This window comes from Lontra canadensis, unplaced genomic scaffold, assembly GCF_010015895.1.
Source record: "Lontra canadensis isolate GAN:19392208 unplaced genomic scaffold, GSC_riverotter_1.0 scaffold65, whole genome shotgun sequence".
In the NCBI taxonomy this organism is placed as follows: domain Eukaryota; kingdom Metazoa; phylum Chordata; class Mammalia; order Carnivora; family Mustelidae; genus Lontra; species Lontra canadensis.
In genome coordinates this window covers 12,098,986-12,114,726 of record NW_022631059.1, presented here as the reverse complement: position 1 = coordinate 12,114,726, position 15,741 = coordinate 12,098,986, and the positions used below count along the sequence as shown (strand labels likewise).

Here is a 15,741-nt window from a genome sequence, read left to right as displayed (position 1 = left end):
CTGGGCTGAGGGCGGGGAGTGGGAGCTGCCTTCCTGGGCCTGAAGCTTCCTTCTGGCAGAGGTGGTCCCTGCTCTCCACTTCTCTCTGGAAGTCCTCTTCTGAGCAAGGCCAAGGCCCTGGGAACCACCCCCCGTTCCTCCCTTACCCCCCAGGATCAAGAATCCCAGGACCCCTCCCCCAGGTCCCTCCCCCACACTGAACCAAACAGGCAGCTCCTCTCAATTAGAAAAATCTGCTTTGGAGCCAAACAGAGCCAGTTCAAAGCTCAGCTCAGCCACCGTCTCCCTGTGGGACCCTGGGCCAGCTGGGTATGCCCTCGGGGCCTCAGTTTTCTCATCTGTCAAGTGGGTCAGAATGGCCTCCTGTGACCACTGGAAGGATGTGAAGAGGCCGTGTACACAGAGGGGCTGGCACAGAGCAGGTGCTTAAGGAAAGGCCACTCCCACACATGCTAACGTCCGCCCTGCCATGGCCGTGTCCACACTCCCGTCCCCAACACGTAGCCCAGGCAGCTACCTGAGTTTGCGGTAATACTGCTGAACCTTCTCCAGAGACTGGGCGTTGATCTCCTGCTGCAACTCTTCCGCAGCCTGGCTGCCTGGAGGAGGCGGGCCCTCCACATTCTCCAGCGCTGTGAGAGAAGAAGTGGGAGGGCAGGTGTTTGGGTCCCAGTGTGCTCAGAGGCCTTGGCCATCCCGGTGGGCCCCACTGGGCACCGCCCAGCTCACCTCTGGTGAAGAGCACGGTGTGCAGCCTCAGGCTGGCTCCGCCCTCCAGGCGGGAGGGCAGCTTGGAGAAGTGGTAGCTGTCGAGGTAGAAGACGACCTTCAGCGCCTGCCGACTGCCCTCAACATGGTAGACGACGCTGGTGTCTGCGGGAGGACACGGCAGGGAGGGGGGCTCACCACCTAGGCCAGAAGGGAGCCCTGCCCCCCGTCACCCGGGCAGCTTCCCCCTGCCTTCTGACCCCCAGATGGCGTCCCGGGGCCTCCCTGTTCTCACCCCCTCAAAGGAGCAGCCTCAGAATCCCCTCCTACCTTCCGAGATGCATCCCAGGAATTCCCTGTCCGCCCACCCCAGAGCACTGGTCAGCCACCCCCGTCCTCCTGCCCGCCAGGGCTAGCCTCGGACAGCCCCGTCCTCCCACCCGCCAGGGCTAGCCTCGGACAGCCCCGTCCTCCCGCACTCAGGGCAGCCTCTAACTTTTCACCTCCTTCCGTAGGTCCTAGTTTCCACTACTTCGTTCTTGGACCCGGCGCTGATTCTGCCCCACTGGGCAGTCATGGCTTCAGAGCATTGCCACGTTCCTTGTACCCCTCACCTGGTAGCCCAGGGCCTCTACCCAGCAAAATCTGTCCTCGAATAGGACCCGCAGCTTATTTACAGCCGTAAGGGAGAGCCTGCGGCAGGGGTGGCGGAATTGTGGCACGCACGCCCCATCCTGCACCCACAGCAAAAACCACTAACCAGTGCCCCAGAGCCCAAATCTGTCTACAGCCAGGCAGCCGCTGCCGGCCGGGTCCAGCTGGTACCCGAGAACACACCTGTTGTCCCTCTAGACTGTAGTCAGTGCCTTCTGAACGGATGATATTACCCCCAAGGAGGTAGACATTGGTTCATGGATGGATGGATGGATGAATGGATGGGTAAGTAGATGGGATGGATGGATGCAAGGACGGTCGGACGGATGGATGGATGGATGGATGGACGGATGGACTAGTGGACAGGTGGGTGGGTGGATAGGTAGATGGGATGGATGGATGGATGGATGGACAGACAGATAGATGGACAGGTGAATGGGACGGATGGATGGATGGACAAGTGGGTGGATGGGTAGGTAGATGGGATGGATGGATGGACGGACGGATGGGCAGACGGGCAGAACAGATGGATTGGTGGACAGGTGGGTGGATGGATGGATGGATGGGTGGATAGACAGATAGACGGATGGATAGATGGAGAAGTAGAGGAGATGAACGGATGGATGGATGGATGAATAGATAAGGAGACGGGATGGATGGACAAATGGAGGAATGGACGATGGATGGATGGGGGGTTGGATAGGTGAAAGAGTAGGTGGGAGGGGAGGGAGGGGGAAAGGAAGAAAATTATGGTATAAACCCTTAGGAAGTCTTCTCAAGTCTTCACTCCAAAGAAGAGCTTCTCGTAGAATTTTAGTAAGAATTGGGTATTGGCTCTTATTGCCTTCTAAGAGTTGTTGGAGATGGCTGGGTTTATACAAAAAAAAATCCCTCTTTTCCATACTTGCTCCAAGGTTCAGCCTTGAGACTCATGTTGGGAGCAAGAGGTCTGAAAGTGCTAGATCCCAATTTAACCTTGGACACCCTGGTGGCAGGGTGGCCCCAAAGCAAGTCCCCTCCATCCCAGAACACCACCTCTCATGACCGGGGTGGTAAGAATCACTCACTGGCCACGTAGTTCTCATCCAGCTGCTTAAAGGAAAAGGTGACATTGTCCAGCTCTGACAGGGTCACCCAGATGTCCTCCAGCATGGTCCGTTCCTCCTTCTGCAGGAGGGAGACAGGGTGGAAGAGTCTCAAATGCCATCCCTACCCGGGGATTTCACTTAAAGATGCTGTGATTCGACCCCAGGTAACACACCAGGCTGTGGGCCTACCAGGCACAAGGTCCTATGCTGGGCTATCCGGGGCTGGATGGGAAATCACATTTGCTCCTGGATCATGTTGTGCCTCCCAAGGTCAGAACCCATCTCTGTTCCAATGTGCAATGACCCTTCTTAGCCATTTCAAACCTAACACGCCCAACAAAAGTCCCCATTTCCCCTCTCACCCACCTCCAGCAGCAAAGCGCACCTGCACTGGCCCAGGTGCCCAAGACCTAAACCTTTAAGGACTCCTCAGCATCTCCGTCCCCTCACCTTGTACAGACCATCACCAGGTCCTGCTGGCCCAGCCACCAAAACCTTCCCCTGACCCACCCACTTCCCCCACCCTCCTCAGCTCCCCAACTATAAGGACCACACCTGCCTCTCTGCGGGTCTCCTTCTGCCACCCTTGCCCTGAGCAAAGGGCAGACAGGGACAACCCTGGAGATGCAGGAAGAGCAGGGAAGCTGAGGGTTTACCAGGCCTAGGTTCCCCTGTGACTACGAGTTATCTTCCAAAAACTTAATTTGAACTCTATCTCCCACCTGCCTCAAAGCCTCTGAGTCCTCCCTCTGTTTCTAGAACAGTCCCAATCCCTACAGACGTGGCTAACCTGATCCCCTAAATCCCCCCAGCCTGCTAGCCTCTGGCCATACTGGCCTCTGCTCAGAGCCTTTGCACATGCTGTTCCCTCTGCCCAGCACACTCTTCCTCAGACCATTCACCACACCAGCTGTGTGCTACCCAGGTTTTAGTTCAAATGTCCCCTCCTCAGAGAAGCGGGCTCTGACCACTGAACCCGAAGAAACTCAGCCCCATTCCATCTTCTGCAGAACTCCCCTTCTTTCCATCCCCACTCCTTCCCCTATCCCCTGTGCTCAGGCCGCTTCTTCTCCCCACTCCCAACCCCTGCTAGAAAGTGAGCTTCAGACCCACAGCTCCCAGCTCAAAACCTGGCACACCGTGGCAGCTGATAAAATGATGCACCAGGCCCCACGCCCTATTCCGGTTTTCCCAGAAACCAAATGAGCGCAGATCTCCCGCCTGGCAGACAGCCACAGACAACACTGGCCAGCAGAGGGCGCGCCACGGCCACACTTCCCCATCTGGCCAGCAGCCTGGGGCTTCCAGCTTGGCCTGGGACAATGTCTAGGAGGCTTGGAGCTGCAGATGTGGGGGGAGCTCCAGCAACAGGCACACGGGGTGGATATGGACGAGCAAAGAGCATAGAGCAAGGTCCACTGTGTGCTGCACTTCTGGGGGACGTCAGCTCTGGGCACCAGTGCCCACAACAGCTGTGGCCTTGGCTCTGCCTCCCTGGGGCTGACAGAGGAACCCACCCGATTCTGAGCCCTGAGAGTGGATGGACAGGGCAGTCAGAGATAAAAGAGGAGGTGCAGAGAAAGCAGGGCACCCACGGGTTACCCAGGGAGAGTCAGACTCCCAGGGTTCCAACCTGCGTCCCTGGGCCTCAGGGTTCTCATCTTTAAAATGTGGGCTGGAAAGGACCCATCTCAGGGCTACTGCGAGGATTAAATGAGATGCTATTTGCCTGATTACTGCCGAAGTCTGCTCTCCAACCTCCCAGCGCCCTCTTGCTCTTCAGTAGTCTCATCCCCACCCAGCAACACGGATGACTGGTTCAGTGGAGAAGTCAGACCCTGTTCCCTCCTCTACTCTAAACCCTCCCAGGGCTTACCACCACACAGAGTAACAGCCAACGCCCCTACCACAGCCTGCAAGACCCTGCACAATGTGAGGCAGAGAATTCTTATTAGGACTCACCTCCCCCACCCTCCCCTGGTTCACTCTGCTCCAGCCACATGGGGCACCTTGTTTCTCAGACATGCAGGCTCCTGCCTCAGAGCCTTTGCACCTGCTGTGCTTTCTGCCTGGAAGTTCCTCCCCAATATCCTCATGTCTCCCTCCCTCCCTTGCTTCGTTCTTCAGTCAGATGTCAACTTCTCAGTGAGGGCTTCGTTGGCCACCTTATCAAAACTTTCAATGGCTGCCACCTTAGACACTCCCACCTGCTTCCCTCCTTAGCCTTTCTCTCCTTAGCCTTCCTCACTATTTATGAAGGTTCCTCAAAAGGGGCCCTGTTGACATTTGGGGCCAGAGAATGATCTGTTGGGGAAGGGCACCCTGGACCTTGTAGAATGTTAGCAGCAACCTCAATCTCATACACCGACCACCAGAAGCATCCACCTCTGCCCTCAGCTGTGACCATCTCAAATACATCCAGACATCATGACGTGTCTCCTCAGAGATAAAACTGCCCTGGCAGAGAACCACTGGTCTATACCATCGATTTTCCTTATTTACACCTGTCCCTCCCCCTACACACACACACACACACACAGATAGAAGATTCCTGACTACAAGGACACTGTTCTGTTCACCATGGGATCCCCGTGCCTGTAATGATGGCATACAGTCAGTGCTCAATAAATGCTGACTGAATGACGAGGTGTGTGTGAGCCTGAGCGAGCAACCACGGGCCGTCCCGTACCCTGTCCCGGGGAGGCGCCTCCTGGCCACCTCACTCACCACGGCAGCTGGCGACAGCAGGGACTGGCAGTGCAGAAGGATGCCGGTGGCCGCCACCTGCTCCAGCCACTTGCGGCTGGCATCCCGGCTGCTGTCCTCGTACTCGCCGTTGTTGTTGTAGCGGAAGCTGAGGGCCGCCAGCAGCTGCTCGGAGAAGGTGCACACGGCGGCCACCAGGGCCTGGCAGAAGACGGCGTCCCGCCGCAGCTGCAGCTCGGTGTCTGGAGGGAGGCCGGGGACAGGCCCTGCTGGGCTGGGCGCTCTGGTGCCAGCCACGGGCTCCCCCGTCCCAAAGCCCGGAGACCCCAAAGCCCGGGGCCCCCAAAACCAACCTCCCACCAGACCCTCGGAGGCCGGCTGGCCAGACGTTAATTAAGCCCAGCCAAGCAAAGCCAAGTTCACAAAATCCAATTCTCTGAAAACAAGCCAATTTGCCAACAGACTTAATTCTCTCAATGATCCATCTGCCTATTCAAAAAACAACAACAAAAACTTTTTCATTCTCCTAAGGCTTTCCCAAACACCCTTCCCCTCAGCTGTTCCTCCACGGGTTACGGGATTTCTTGGCCTTGATGGGGGATGACAAGGACACCAAGCATGTCTGCCAAGCTCCACGCACTCTACCATTTTCTCTGTTTCTGAGAAGTCGACCTTCGTCCTTCTGCCCCCTGCCACCCCCCACACCCCACCAATTTCCCCAGCCCTGCTTTAGACGTGGTTTGCAGAACTGGCCAATTTCAATCAATCCATTGTACACGGTCCCAATCTTCTGGGAAAGATTACTTTTGATACTGGCTTCTGCCAACTGGTTTTCAGTGTCTGATTTTGAACTAGATCCTATTTTAGCTGCCCCCTGGCTGAGGAAAGGAGGGAGGGACAGAGAACACCTCCAACCACCCCTCCCCTCCTCCAGCCCACCATCGGCCCTTTCTTCTTCCCCCTGTCTGCTGGGCAGGGAGTCCCAGGCTGGAGCTGAGGACACCACAGGCAAGGAGCCTCCCTCCTCATCACCCTCTATCCTGAGCCTCCATCAAGATCCACCCAGGCCCAGGAGATGGCAAGAGCCAGGGCTCCTGGCACCAGGGCCCTGAGACTTGTCCCTGGAGACAAGAGGAAGAAATGAGGTCTAAACGGTTCTTAGAGGGTCCAGAGGCCGTGATGCGGGCCCCAATGACCATGGGAAAGTTGACCTTGGCCGGCAGAAGAGGTCTCCCTGGACTGCAATCAAGAAAGCCCCAGCCAGGACAGCCTCTCCTGGACACACTGGTATGTGCCAATCACAGATACTGCCCCGTCAAAGGCCTCACCTGTGCATTTCAGCAAGGCCAGAAGCAGCTGGTTCTTCCCATCTGGAAGGAGAAGGCAGAAAAAAGACAGGCTGAGAGAAGTCAGCAGAAGGTGCAATGCAGGAGCTCCTGGGGGGCTCAGTCGGTTGAGCATCAGCCTTCGGCTCAGGTCATGATCTTGGGGTCCTGGGATCCAGCCCCATGTCAGGCTCCCTGCTCAGTGGAGAGTCTGCTTCTCTCTCTGCCCCTCCTCCCCAGCTATGATCTCTCTCTGTCTCTAATAAATAAAAAGAATCTTTAAAAAAAAAAAAAAAAAAAGGTACCATGTAGCTGGGCGCTCCCCATGGCCCAGGTGCTCGGAACCCCCCACAGCAAAGCGCCCCCTTCCCCCAGCACACACCTGCTGTGCTAAGGAAGCTTCCGCTGAATACCGGATGAGTTCTAGGAACCCCAGACGTCCAGGCAACGGAACCCCAAGTGCTAGCCACATCTGTTTCCATGTGCCCACCAAAAAGAGACTGAAGCCGGCCCCTCCGACTTGTGGGCCAGAGCCCAGGTGTGGGCGCACACTCACGTGGGTGCACACTCGCACGTGGACATATGCACAGGCGTGTCCTCGGGTCCTTGTACACATCCCACACAGCCACGGCCTGGCACACGCATGGACAAAGCCCAGACCTTCCAGAGACCGGCCTCACATCCTCTCTTTCCTGCAGAAAGAGGCTCTTGGGCCCAGAAGGGGCTCACGAGGAAACTAAGGCCTTCGGAGTCAGCTTCTTGGAGCCTTGCTGTCCTGGAGAGACCCGAGGCACAGGCTGGCGTGGGAGTAACAGCCACTGTTACTACCGCGGGGCACCCACTTCCTGGCGGCTTCCCGTGTGCCACACTGTCGTGGCACATGGGAGCGAGGCGGTGGGATGAGCCCATTTTACACGTGAAGGCGCAGAGGCAGAGAGAGATCAAAGAACCTGCCGAAACCAAGCAGCCCGGCGTGGAGAGCGGAGACTCGGCGATCCGGCTGCAGAATCTGTGCTCTCAACTGACTATAGTTTGGAAAACGGGACAGCTGGGGGCGAACGCAGACTTCCAACTCAGAGGCTGCTCTTCCCGGGGCAGGCGGCCATGAGGCCTAGCACACGTCCTGCTGGCCTGGGGTTTCTCCAACCCAGGAGGCCCAGGCTCAAATACCACCAAGGACCCGAGAGGTCAAATCAGAAGTCTGAGCACACAGCAGGCGGCAGGAAGGACCGGGGAGTGGGAGGATCCGGACGGCACCCTCGGCCCCCGTCTCTAGCTGAATGTGAATGTGGGACTACAGGCCTATTACCTGCCAGATCTTCTGACTGTTCGAGAGCAGTCGGAAAGCTACATTTTTTTTTTTTTTTTTGAAAGAGAGAGAGAGCATGTGAGTGGTTGGGGGCGGGGAGAGTGAGAATCCCAAGCAGGCTCCATGCTCAGCAGGGAGCCCTATGCAGGACTCAATCTCATGACCCTGAGATCACGACCTGAGCCGAAGCCAAGAGCCAGATGCTTAACTGACTAAGTCACCCAGGCACCCCTAGATATCTAGATTTTTATGTGATTTCTTGGATTATAAGTACTGGCAGTGGATTCACATCTAATGCTACAGTATCCAAACCTACCTGTGGGCCCCCAGCTTGTGACCTTAACAACAAATAAAAGGAATTGAATTAAATCCATCATTTCGGAGCCAGAGAAGAAAAAACCAGTTCAGCCTTCTCAGCCTCCTGCCCGCAAGGAAGCCCCAGCAGTCCCCAGGTCATACAAGGCCCAGGGCCATGCCCAGGGCAGGACACTCAGCTGAGAAAGGGGCACCCGCTCTCCTTGTTCCCCTGGGCATGGACAGACATGGGACATGAGACAGACCCATTCCTGATCTTTCTACATCCCACATTAAGAACCGAAGGCCACAAAACATCCTTCCCTGACCAACTCACCTTCCACGTATCTCTGAATGTTGTCCACGAGGGTCTTTATGGAGTTGGGAAGGTTCCAAGGGTCCTCCTGGATGCTGATCTGGATCAAGCTACGGCCACGGACTGTACACTCTTCTTTCTGTTTGAACTCTGGGGCAGGAAAGTGACAGAGGTAGCTTTGAAGAATGATGGCACAAATGCCTCTAGCCCATCACCAGATTCCAAAGCTCAGGATCCTAGATCAAGGATACTGGCAGGGGGTGCCTGGGTGGCTCAGTGGGTTAAGCCTCTGCCTTTGGCTCAGGTCATGATCTCAGGGTCCTGGGATAGAGCCCTGCATCAGGCTCACTGCTCAGCAGGGAGCCTGCTTCCCCACCCCTCTCTCTGCCTGCCTCTCTGCCTACTTGTGATCTCTCTCTGTCAAATAAATGAATATCTCAAAAAAAAAAAAAAAGGATTCTGGCAGGACTCCTTAGAATTAACTGGTCCATGGGGGGCAAATCTATGGGAAGTACGCTACTGATTTATAGTACCGCACTCGTGGCAGACATCACTAATCAATCTCCACATTCCTTCCCTCTAGTCTGAGCCTGCAGCTTCTCACAGTTATAACCAATCCAATGCAGACATCACAAATCAATCACCGCATACTTTTCTCCCAAGCCCGGACATGGTCATGGAAAAATTCTCAGGTACTACCTCCTCATAGCCACAATCAAGCTAGCACATGAGTTATAACATTTTCCCTATATAGAGAGGGAATTCTTGGCACAGAAACTTGCCTAAAATCACACAGCTTGGTAATGACAGAGATGGGATTTGAACCTGGCCCCAGCAGGACCATTCAAAGGCCAGGCCCCTATCCTTTTCCTCTTTCTTCCTATGAGGTCTCAGGTTTCTGAGATATCTGTGGTTTTTCTGAGTTTGACATTTCTCCTTGTTGAGGCCCATCCCTGGGAGAGATGATCATGAGACAACAGGAGGGAAAGAGGATCCACAACACTCCCACGCCTCACCACTTCCCACCCTTATTTAAGGAGCAACTCTTGCACTCAACCAAGAGCTCCTTGAGGTCAGGGCAGTATCACATCCATCTCAGGGTCCCAAGCACCCAGCACAAGGCCTGGCATGAGCTGGTTCCTGGGAATTAATGGATGGATAGATGCATGGATGGATGGATGGATGGATTGTGGGTTGGTGAGTGGGTGTGTGGATGAGTGGGTGGATGGATGGATGGATGGATGGACAGTGGATGGGTGGGGGTGGGTGGGCGTGTAGACAAGTGGGTGGACGGATGGATGGGTAGATGGTAGGCAGGTGGGCATGTGAATGAGTAGGTGGATGGACAGATGGATGGATGGACAGTGGATGGGTGGTGGGTGATGGGTAGGCATGTGGATGAGTGGTGGGTGGGTGGGTGTGTATACAGGTAGGTAGATGGATGGACGCATGGCGCTCGAGTGGGTGGATAGGCACATGGATGAGTTGGTAGATGGATGGTGGGTGGGTGCGTGGGTGGTTGGGCGGGCATGCAGATAAGTCAGTGGATGGACGGATGAATGAAGGGACAGTGGATAGGTGGTAAGTGGGTGGGTTAGTATGTGGATAAGAAAGTACGAGTGGGTGGATGGTGGGTAGGTGGATGGATGGTGGGTGGATGCGTGGGTCGATGGGGGCATGTTGATGAGTCAGTGGATGGATGGACAGTGGATGGGTGGTTGATGTATGGTATGTGGACGAGTGGGTGGGCAAGTACACAGATGATAGGTGGTTGGGCAAATGGGAGAAAAGGCTGGTGGGAGGACACAAATGTCAATTCTCTCTCTCTCAATCATTTATTCTTTATTCTCAAGAATAAAGTGTCGATTTGGTTCCAGTAAATCCTTAATGCTTCTTTAACTCACTGATCCCTCTCAGGAAAGCACGAAGAGCTCTGGGCGGGCCACGGCATACCTAATGACAGTATAATGACCTTTTTTTGTTGATGCTTCCAGTGGATTTAGCATCATGGTAATCATGACTTCATAGTATGTTATGCTGGTTTTCTTCATACACGGGGAAGTTAAAGAAGCTCTTTTCAAGATTAAATTTTTAAAAGGGAAATATTTTCACGAAAAGTTATGTCAATGCTAACAAAGACAGCAAATGAATATGGTTTTAAAAAACATGAAGATGTAGGTAGGATCTGTGAGTGCAGCTAAAATGATGAAGGAGGGGATGTGGGAATTTAGCAAGCTGCTCTGGTCCTTCCCTTCATGTTACAAACACACAAAGGCCCCAGAAAGGCTCAGGACCAGTCCAGGGGTCTGCAAACTTTTTTGGAAAGAGCCTCATAGGAACTGTTTTAGGCTCTGCAGGCATGTGGTCTGTTACAAATAGTTTCTGTCTTTATTTTTACAACTCTTCATAAAAAAAAAAAAAATCAGTCTCAGCTCCTGAGAATAAAACAAGCTATGGGTGGATATCGCCCAGGAGCTGAATTTGAACTTGCTGACCCCAGGACTAGCCCACAGCCAGGGGGCAGGAGAGGGACAAAGCTGGGATTATGACCCAGGTGTCCTGCCCCATCCGGCACGCATTCCCCATGGCAGGCTGTCTCCGGGCCGGGGGCGAGACGCCATTCCCAGCCTCGGGACTCCTGTCCGCTCACCTTGCAGGCTGTGGTCCATGGGGAAATGCTTGGTCTCTTCAAAAGCCCTGCTCATGACTGGCCCCTTGAGAAGTGCATGGATGGAGTCCACCTGGGCAGCAGGAAGCTCCGAGTTAGTCTGGCCCCTTCAGCCCTCCAGGGGACGTGACCCACAGCCCCTACCCCAGCTCCTGGCTCTTCTGTTCTCACCAGGGGTGATGGGAGGACCCCGAGGTCAGGCCGGGGGCGGGGACAAAGGTCCTACCTGGTTAAAGAGATGCTCCAGGCAACCGTGAAGCTTGTCCTGCTTATCTGACGGGATCCGCATGTCACAGGGCAGCTCATCCCCTGGAAGAAGGAAGAAGCCATGGCCACCAACTATCCCTGTCCCATTCATCCACACTTCCCAACCTCTTTGCCAAGAAGGCGGTATAGCAACAGAGTTCCAAAACCCCAGGCATATCTGGAGTCGGCAGACTCAGATCCTGGCTGTGTGACACTGGGCAGATCACCTGCCCTCTCTGAGCCTCAATTTCTTCATCCGCAAAACAGACACCAGGAACTAAAGCATTACACAATGGCAAGTCATTGTCATTATTCCATTCTGCAAATGAGGAGCCAGAGGGCCAGAGAAAAAGGAGCTGGATGTCAAGTCTCCAGATTCATCTCCCAGCTGTTTGAGTTAATCACCTCCCACACATAAGCTCCTGCCTAAAACCTCCCCAGGGACACTTTATGTGGCTAAACATCTTACGTGATGAAACATTTATCTGAAGTTTAGCAATATCGTCAATTATACTCCAGCTTCTTTTTCTTCTGTCGAACTGAAGTATAATTACAATGAAATCTGTAGGCATGGACTAGCTCGGGAAGAGGCCAGAAGGCAGCAGGGACAGTGGGAGCTGGGGAACCCGCGGCCGGGTGACCAGGGCGGGAAAGAGGCTTGTCATCGCCCGCCCTCTCATGCCTTCTGAAATGGGAACCGTGTGGATATATGACCTAAGCACAAAACAGATTTTTTTAAAGGCCGTAATCAATGAAACTAAAATAAAAACAAATTTCAGCCCTTCAGGGAAAGCTGCAAGTGCAGTCTAGTCTCATTTATAAACGATTGTTTCTGTCTGTGTGTCCAGCTGGCCATCCACCCACACATCCATCTGTGCAGAAATTCGCGCTCACCAGTCATCTCCAAATACCACTCTCGGTCACTTCCGGGGGACGGGGTGAGACTCTGACTTACTTTCGTGTACTTCTTCTGCACTTTTCTGGGTCATCAGAAATGTTGGTTTGAGCATGCGTCATTTTTACAGAGAGCGTCAGGTCACCCTACTCGAGTGACATCACTGTCCAACACCCCCATCCGTCAGCGCATCCCGTATGTCTCTACTGTTCTGGGTCTGTGACGTTCATGGAGAACATGGGCTCCACGAGCGCCAGGACCTTCATCTTTCCCTACACGGCTGAGGTCCCAGCACACAGTGGGTGCTCAAAAAACAGCTTCTGACTACGTGATTGAAAGGGAATAGGCCACCACTCTACGCGAAGTAATAGAATAAAAGCGAAATAAGCAAAACAGAATCCCGGTGCGGGGAGGCGGCTCTCCGGGAGCACTAGCCACTGCACTCACCAGACCCCATCTCGTCACTGCCCAGGTAGGAGCTGTTACTTCTCACGCTGGTGTAGGACAGGACTGAGTCCCGGTTACTGTTACACTCGCTGCAAAGGGGCAGAGAGGAAGGGATGCGTCACCCTCCGGGGCACACCTTCGGGTCCCAGCTCCCAGATCCCACATTCTCCTGGCCCCTTGACCCCCAGTGGCAGAAACAGGGAGGGCTGTCCGGGTGGGTAAGCTCAGAAAGGACAGGGGATCAAATCTCACAGATCTTCCCTTCACCTTTTTGACAATTAAGGGAAAAATCGCAGGACCCCAAAATGTAAGAATGGAACTCTCAAGACTATGGACAGGAGGCCCCAAGGACACAGAGCGCCCAGTTAGCCAGAGCATCCCAATGTGTTAACACCAAGCCAGAAACACTGACCAGTGGCTCCCGTGAAGACAGAAAGAAAATGAAAAAGGCTGGACTGGGGCGAAGGGTTTTCTCGTCCCATGTGGCCAGTTCTGTGTTTTCGGACGCACCCTGTAAGATTCTATTTTATTTACGATGGTTGAACATTACATAACCTTTCGCTGGAGACCACAAGGCTTGTTTACTCAAGGCAAGAAATTCGATTTACCCGCTATATAGTTTACGATGGGAAACTGAGTTTTTAGTGTTATTTAACCCACTAATTAGGACTTTGCTGATCTGGTTATAATTAACATAACCAGCAAGAAAACAATTCAGAATCTCTCAGAGTTAGAAGGGGGAAAAACACTCTTTTCCTCCCTGCATCAAGTAAAAATAACTGGTGTTCGTTGTAGGAACCATATGTCTTATGTTGAGTTTTAAAACATACCACAGACCTTGACCTTTTCTTTGCCCACATTCCATGAACAAGTGCAGAGCGGAACTGTGGCCAAAAAGGCAGATGGGGGCCACAGGGGACCACAAGGGACCAGGCCCTGCAACGCTGGCCTCAGGGCAGGAGAGCCAAAGGGGGCATCTGGGATGTGCTCTGGGGAGCTCAGAGAATCTCCCAGAACCAACTGTTTAAAACGCTGCTCCATCCCACTGTTTTCTAGGAAATGTCCCACTGCTTCTGACTTCCAATGGACCAGCGTCCTCAACTCTCCCCCGGCCATCCACATCCAACCCCACATGATCCGCACATGATGACCTCACCTGTAGGAGTCACGGTAGCTCATGGTGTCATGGCCCGAGTCCTCCTGTTCCTCCTCAGACACCTTGAAACACACCTTCTTGATGCCCCCATGGTCGGCCCTGTCCATCTCGCTCTCGTCACTGACCAGAGGGGGGGATGAAGCCTCCTCGGCCAAGGGGGGATCACAGGACCCACCGGAGGTGGGCTCCGTGATGGTGGATAGCAACCTGTGGGACCAAAGAGTGTCAGCTTAAAGGCGCAGGCCCCCCAGCTTCATTCTCTTCCAGGAAGGTCTCAGATAAGGCCCTAACCTTGGGCCTGGCCTCTGACCCAAAACACAGGGAGCCATCAACTGCTTCCTATCCCTTCCCTGAAAATCCGGCCAGCAACTCTGCAGATACCCATACACCATCCCTCCCGTAGAGGGCATGACGTAGGGGGCAGGAGGTTTATTTCATGCGAAGCCACAGGAGGCTCAAAAGCACCGAACACAACTTGGAAACTCCACATAAAAGGCCCAGAGAGCAAATCTCTTCAGCTTTGCAGGCCCTCGCAGTCTGCTACTACTCAACTCCTCCATGCTACTGCTGTGGTGGGAAAGCATCACAGACAAGATATAAACAAATGGGCATGGCTATGTTCCAATAAAACTTTATTTAAAAAAAAAAAAAAAAACAAGCAGTGGGCTGAGCTGGATTTGGGCCACAGGTCATAGTTCGTCAGTCCCTGGCCCAGAATACAATGGTTAAGCGCACAGGGTTCTAAGACGGGCCCAGATTCAAATCACAATGCTACCATTTCGTAGCTTAGAGACCTAAAGCAACTATTTAACCTCTCTGAGGCTCAGTTTCTTCAGCTGCAAAATGGAGTCATACCAGTAACTGTGTCCTAGGCAGCTGTCAAGATTAAGGGACTAAGGGGCGCCTGGGTGGTTCAGTGGGTTAAGCCTCTGCCTTTGGCTCAGGTCATCATCCCGGGGTCCTGGGATCGAGCCCCGCATCGAGCCCCGCATTGAGCCCTGCATCGGGGTCTCTGCTCGGCAGGGAGCCTGCATCCCCCCCACCCCGCCACCCCCACCACCTGCCTCTCTGCCTACTTGTGATCTGTCTGTCAAAGAAATAAAATCTTTAAAAAAAAAAAAAAAGATTAAGGGACTTAAAATGTAAAACGTACAATGTTCAGAAAAGCATCTGGTGCCTTGCAGGTGGCCATCGGACCCCGGCTGACCTACCCCACCTCCCCTCAGTGGGCTCCGCGTTGGCATTTGCCCCACCCTGCAGGTGAGGCTCAGACAGGCAAAGCACCTCAGTCGCACGACTCTCGCCTCCAGAGCCTACATTATTTTTCCTTTATCATGGACAATTTCCAACTCCCACAAAAGTAGAAGGAACAGCATGAGAAGCCCCAGGGACCCAGCAGGCCACTGCAGCCCTGGCAACTCAGGGCCCACCTCTGTCTCCTCACTTGTTCCCACTGCTTTTACCTCCGCTGGAGTACTTAAGATGATTCTAAGATATCATGTAATTTCCCCCATAACGACTTCCACGTGCGTCTCTAGCATGTAAGGACTTTCTTTTAAAGCAACGTTCTTCATGTCACCCCACCCCCACTCCCCAGAAACGTTTAGCAATTTAGCACATTTCCTGCGAGGCAAACATTTAGCAATGCCCAGATATGTTTCTATTTGTCACAACTGACGTGGGGGAGGAGGGGGGCACTTCTGGGCTCTGGTGAGTAGAGGCCCACAGGGCCACTAAATGTCTCACAGCACACAGGACGGCCCCACAGAAGAGAACGACCCAGCCCGAAATACCAGTAGTGTCAAGGCCAAGAAACCGTCTTGCAAACATAACCAGACTGCTATTACCACACCTAACAAAATCAGTAATTCCCAATACTATCTCGTATGCCCACCCACATTCAAATGTCCCTGACAGTCTTGAAGGTGT

General features: G+C 53.8%; 1 protein-coding gene across 1 annotated transcript in view; it reads right to left on the bottom strand.

Moving 5' to 3' along the window:
* Positions 1-15,741, bottom strand: part of PREX1 (phosphatidylinositol-3,4,5-trisphosphate dependent Rac exchange factor 1) — a 173,828-nt gene that overhangs the window by 5,512 nt on the left and 152,575 nt on the right. Inside the window, exons 26-35 of the mRNA XM_032879024.1 lie at positions 13,813-14,019; positions 12,657-12,745; positions 11,295-11,377; positions 11,051-11,141; positions 8,422-8,550; positions 6,485-6,526; positions 5,178-5,398; positions 2,430-2,529; positions 730-873; positions 518-632 (exon numbers count right to left, since the gene is read on the bottom strand). Coding sequence (XP_032734915.1) covers positions 518-632; positions 730-873; positions 2,430-2,529; positions 5,178-5,398; positions 6,485-6,526; positions 8,422-8,550; positions 11,051-11,141; positions 11,295-11,377; positions 12,657-12,745; positions 13,813-14,019 — 1,221 coding nt within the window. The remainder of the gene's footprint in view (positions 1-517; positions 633-729; positions 874-2,429; positions 2,530-5,177; positions 5,399-6,484; positions 6,527-8,421; positions 8,551-11,050; positions 11,142-11,294; positions 11,378-12,656; positions 12,746-13,812; positions 14,020-15,741) is intronic.